At 34.8% G+C, this 5,407-nt stretch overlaps 1 protein-coding gene across 1 annotated transcript; it reads left to right on the forward strand.

Moving 5' to 3' along the window:
- Positions 1-611: 611 nt before the first annotated feature.
- Positions 612-5,385, forward strand: LOC106900769 (plastin-1-like). Its single transcript, XM_014962905.1, has 4 exons — positions 612-760; positions 1,697-1,820; positions 3,911-4,035; positions 4,512-5,385. The coding sequence occupies exons 1-4, from the start codon at positions 753-755 to the stop codon at positions 4,645-4,647; spliced, it is 393 nt and encodes a 130-aa protein (XP_014818391.1). The 5' UTR covers positions 612-752; the 3' UTR covers positions 4,648-5,385.
- Positions 5,386-5,407: the final 22 nt, after the last annotated feature.

Below are 5,407 nucleotides of genomic sequence, written 5' to 3' on the forward strand. Positions count from 1 at the left end.
AAAAAAAAAAAAAAAATCTTCCAGCTATAACCTCAAGGAATAAATAGCAGTTATAGCCTATATTACTTCAGTTTTTAAGTTGTGGACACCTTTTGGTAATATTTAATTAAGAGTCTAATTAGGGTATATAAGTAAAAGTTTCAGGCCTGGCATAGCTGTTGTTGCCTGATGCTCTTATATTGTGGGGTGTTTCCTCATGGAGCAGTTCTACATGCTGCTACGAGAATTTGTGTAGGACTCGCAGAATCAAAGCTTTTGGTTAGTTTTGTGATCACTATGAAGCCAGAAATGTAGTGGGAAAAAAATACTGTCTATTTAAGAACATCACATTTCAATATTTTTCCAAATTCCGTTTTGATGTAAGTATATGTTAATTTATTGACATTAGTGGAAGTGACCTTAGTTTTCTCAAGTGTGAAAAAGATTGTCATTGGAATCTTGCATGCTTGTATTTATAGTAAAAACGATGTTATTTTAATCACAGTGTAGAAAGGCTAGAAATCTTTCTCTAGCTCCAAATCTCTCCATAGCTAACAGTAAGCCAACGTAATTCAAAATACACATAGACTACAAGTCTGTACTATAGAACTACTAAGGTGTTATTTGCACACAACATCTATTTTTAGATTGAGAATTGCAATTATGCAGTAGAACTCGGGAAGACAAAAGCCAAATTCTCCCTGGTTGGTATTGCTGGACAAGATCTAAATGAGGGTAATCCAACTCTGACTTTGGCTCTGGTGTGGCAGCTGATGAGAAGGTAAGTTATGCACAGCATGTGATAGATATGTCTATGGATGTATTTGTGCACGCGTGTTTATGTGTCTCTGTATACCAAGACAAATTGAAGCTAGTGTTCAGTTCACCCAGCAGGTATTTTAGAGAGCCATCTCTAAATACCCCTCTCCTCTAAGATAAAATTTTATACGTTTTTTTGTAGTTTTACATACTGTGTAGTTATTGAAACTGAATAGTGTGTATGTGTACACATCCATTAAAAGAGACAATTAAAACCTTACATAGTTAAAAGTTGATTCCATAAATTTCATTTTGATTCCATAAATCTTTCTGTACGTAGAGAGTAATTTAAATATTTATATAATTTAAATATTTATATAATCAAAATCCAAACAAAAAATAGGAAGAGGTGATGCACACTATGGAAGTTGAAATGGGAAGAAAGTTTTAGGCCATCACAACTGTAGTAATGTAATTATCATAAAATCAAAATCTTACTAGTGCGCTGAGCAGGAAAAAATACACTATAAATTTATTTCAATAAAGAGTATTTTATTGCAAACATTTTCAACAAGTAAATTTTCTTACACCTACGCCAAACCAGTCAGTGCTTTTTGTTTCTTAGACTGTTAGGATTCAGTTTTCAAGGTGACTGGGATGGTAGGGAGCCATTTAAGCTGATAATATTAATTATGATGTGCTGAGTAAAACAAATATATGAAGAAGACGTAACAGTAAATACTATGAGGTTTAGGACGTTATTTTATTCTTGCAACAACCAAAGAAGTGATTTAGAGAGTGCTAAATAGTTATAAGGTAGGGGTACCTTATGAAGATGAGTACTTGGCATTGTTACTGTGCTGAAGCAATATTTTACGTCTGTTTGTACCTTTGTACTATTAACAGAGTCGAGTTCTACCATGCACTTTAACTCAGACTCTTATTTTCTTTATTAAAGGTATACTCTGAACGTATTATCAGACCTTGGAGAGGGGGAAAAAGTAAATGATGAAATTATTATTAAGTGGGTGAATCAGACGCTTGCAAAGGCAAACAAGAAAACTTCAATTACAAGTTTCAAGGTAATCAAATAATTTACTTCTCTTTTCTCCACATATAATCAGATCTGGAATTTCAACCTGATTTAACAATTGGCTTTTAACAGTGGCTCTCCCATCAGCTAGCATAATTGTATAAGGAAATATTTCTGACAGTCTATGGATCTTCAAAAGTATTTTACAAGTCTACTAATAAAAAACAAAAAGAAATTATAATAGCTGCTGTAAGCTACCAAATGAAACAATAAAAAGGCTAAACTTTCAAAGGGGCTTCTGTCCGGAGTTACCAATGTTTGGGCACGGAGTGCCATGTATCTTCCAGATTTTTGGATATAGGCATATTCATGCTTGTACAAACATGGAGAACGATTTTGAAAATACTGGGAGGGGGTAATCCTCATTTTTAGTAGCAGCTGGTCAAAAAGATGTACCCATGTGTGACACAGCCAGGAGAGGAGCCCAAGATGACCAGCGACATCTTTTGTCCTCGTTGGCCCTGGTGATGTACAGCAGACCTGTACAAAACAGGAGCTTTTCCCATTCAGTAAATATGAACAAGCTGATAATGGAAGCTTTCCTTTCACATTTTTGAAGTATTAAACATGGAAGAAGTCATATATGTGTGTCAGGTGTGTCATGCTGTGTGAATCTCATTCTTTAGAAATGGTAGGTGAATTTCACTTGCATGCAAATATATCATTCTTATACAGGTTCATTGTATACTCTGAAACAGTTATTTCTGTGGCTCACAACAGAAACGTAAGAACCTAGCACGTTAAATATTTGAGAGCTCACTGTGTTATTAAATCAAATTAGATAAGCACTAAGCAAAAGGTAATATCAAATAATTTTATAGAACAAAATATTTAATTTTTACTCTAGAAGGTAACTTAGGTCTTCATCTCCTTAAAAGGGATTGCTGCTTCTCTTCTTTCTACATAAAATTTAATAGTGGTGGTATAAGTTGAAAGTATGAAGAGATTCTGTCCCAACATCTTGCTTTTGGCATGTCAGTGGTTTTTGGGAGGCATTGGTTGTGTTTTTAAGGTAATTCAATTGATGGTAGACCAATAAAGATAAGGAGCTAGGGATATACAGTGACGATTATTCAGTAGATCTTTTTTTACTACTGATTTTTGACAACTTTCTTGTATATATTGTCTTGCACGATTTGAATTTTTGTCTGTATTTTGGAGTTACTGCAGGAAACATATTGTTTAGCAGAGAAAGCAGAGGTCCCTGATAGTTATTGTGGACTATGAAGGCAAAGTTCTATTGAATTGCTATTAGTTCAAACGATAAAAATGACAAAGGTGTGGGGTTTGTCTTATGGTCTTGGGGAGATACTCCATACATTCAATGTCTTCAAGCAGATTTATGTTACTATTTTTAAATGTGCAATTAATGTGGTGGCTCTGGAGGACTTCACTGAGGTAGAAATCACAGTTCTGGCCTGGTGGTGAAAGCAGCCATGTGGTGTGGCTTTGTTCCCACAGGGGCTCAGCACGTGAGCCGGCCTCGCTGGCTGCTGGTCTGACATCATCAGCTGCTTCTCTGCCCCAACAGCTGGGCAGAAATAATTGCAGCAACAGCACTTGATGTTTTAAGAATAGATGAAAACACATCTGTGTATTAAATACAAAATGCAGACTGCTTGTGCTAGCTCAGAGTACCGTTTAAGTTGAAAAATTATAAAAAGAATGAGCCATAAACTAGGGCAGAGAATAGTTCCATTACAAGAAAAGGAGAAAAATAAAAGTAATTGGGGAATGTAAAGACCTTTTTGTAGTCTTGAAAGTCTGGTCCTTGGACTTCTTTCAAAGTTCCCTTGCTTCCTTAGGGAAAGGAGGGCAGTTTCTTTCATTAAATAAATTTAAAGAATTTGTGTAATAACAAGATTAACACTGAGTGTGAACCTTATCATTTTGATTGTGGAAAATGACAATAGACCTCATAAAAGGGGAGAAAAACTTTCACGCAATAAAGTAACAAAACATGCTGCTCTCTTTCAATAGGTATCTAAGCTGTGCTATTGTTTTGGGTTTTTTTGCATTGTGATGACAAAATAATCAAAGCAAATTCCTTATGCTAATCTTTTGAATCTTTTCTTTTAGGACAAATCAATTAGCACTAGTTTACCTGTCCTAGATTTAATAGATGCCATTGCACCAAAAGCAGTTCGTCCAGAAATGGTCAAGAGAGAAGATCTTTCTGACGAAGACAAATTGAATAATGCTAAGTAAGTTTTAAATTAGTGCTTTCTATTTTCCTAAAGTGCAGGAAATGCATAATTCATGGCGTAATGAATGATTTACTGATTTATTAACAGAGAGAAAGGTTACACTAACGTTAGTTGATTTGATTATAAAGATTCTCTAAGATTTTAGAGCTGCTTTTCTAGCATATTTAAAATATGAACTCGAATTCATGACTGATAAGACCTACCGGCACTCCAATGCAACTAGTTTATTAGTAGCCTGTCATAACCCATATTGGTTTTGACAAAAATGCGTTGATAATCAGTTGCAAAACGTTGGTTAATACAATTGCTAATACATGCTTGCTTCCCAATAATGTGAAGAATTTTCACATAGAGTGTAAATACTGATTGAACAGGCACAGCTTGCTATTAAAATCTGTTGTTCTTGGTGTGAATCTTGGCACACTAGTAGATGCAAGGAAAATAACGATATTTATTTTCTCTTGCTTTCCAAGGTATGCCATTTCAGTTGCTCGAAAAATCGGTGCTCGTATATATGCTCTCCCAGATGATCTGGTTGAAGTGAAGCCAAAAATGGTGATGACAGTGTTTGCATGTTTGATGGGAAGAGGACTGAACAGAATAAAATAATGAAGAGATGTAATACAACTTTCTGCCATGTTAAGCACGATGAATGCCTCATAGTTTACACAGTTCTGAAGCTTAGTGTAAAGCAAGAAAAATTGTATGCACAAATATACTCATTAATTACCTTTTAATAATGTGTTTATATTGGTTAAACTTTTATTCAATTTCATAACACATTGATTATTTATGGGTAATACTGTATTCAGAACATGTTCATTACCGAATTAACATCACAAATTTGTATTGCTTTAAAAAAACCCAGACCATATTAATCAAGCTTCATTTGTATTAGTTTCCATAGCATTGTAAGAATCTGCATCATTTTACATGTTATTTCAGGACCTATTGTGAAACATTGTTTGATTTTTGTGAGTGTTACTTACTTGTAGTCACACGGGTCTCAAGGTGCATTCCTGTCCTGTCCTATTACTCCTAACCGCCCGAAAGTTATCATCCTTGCCTTATTCTTTGAGAGCTTAACTCCTGTTGAGGCCAATGACAGTCTTGCCATTGACTTCGGTGAGAGCAAGAGAAGGCCTATGATAATGTCTGGAAACTAATTAATACTGTTAAAGCTGATGAAACCTTTCTGTGGGACTAACATACGTAGTAGTTTTGTCCTGTTACTGAGCAGGAACTTCTATGGTCTGTATCTTAATTAAAAACAGCAAATAGTAAGCAGAAATGTGATCATGTCATTACTAGGTCTGCATATACATTAGATTTTGCAGTTGGACTAAAGATCTGATTTCTTTTTTTTTTT

Source organism: Calidris pugnax, unplaced genomic scaffold, assembly GCF_001431845.1.
Source record: "Calidris pugnax isolate Ruff unplaced genomic scaffold, ASM143184v1 C15131452, whole genome shotgun sequence".
Lineage (NCBI taxonomy): Eukaryota > Metazoa > Chordata > Aves > Charadriiformes > Scolopacidae > Calidris > Calidris pugnax.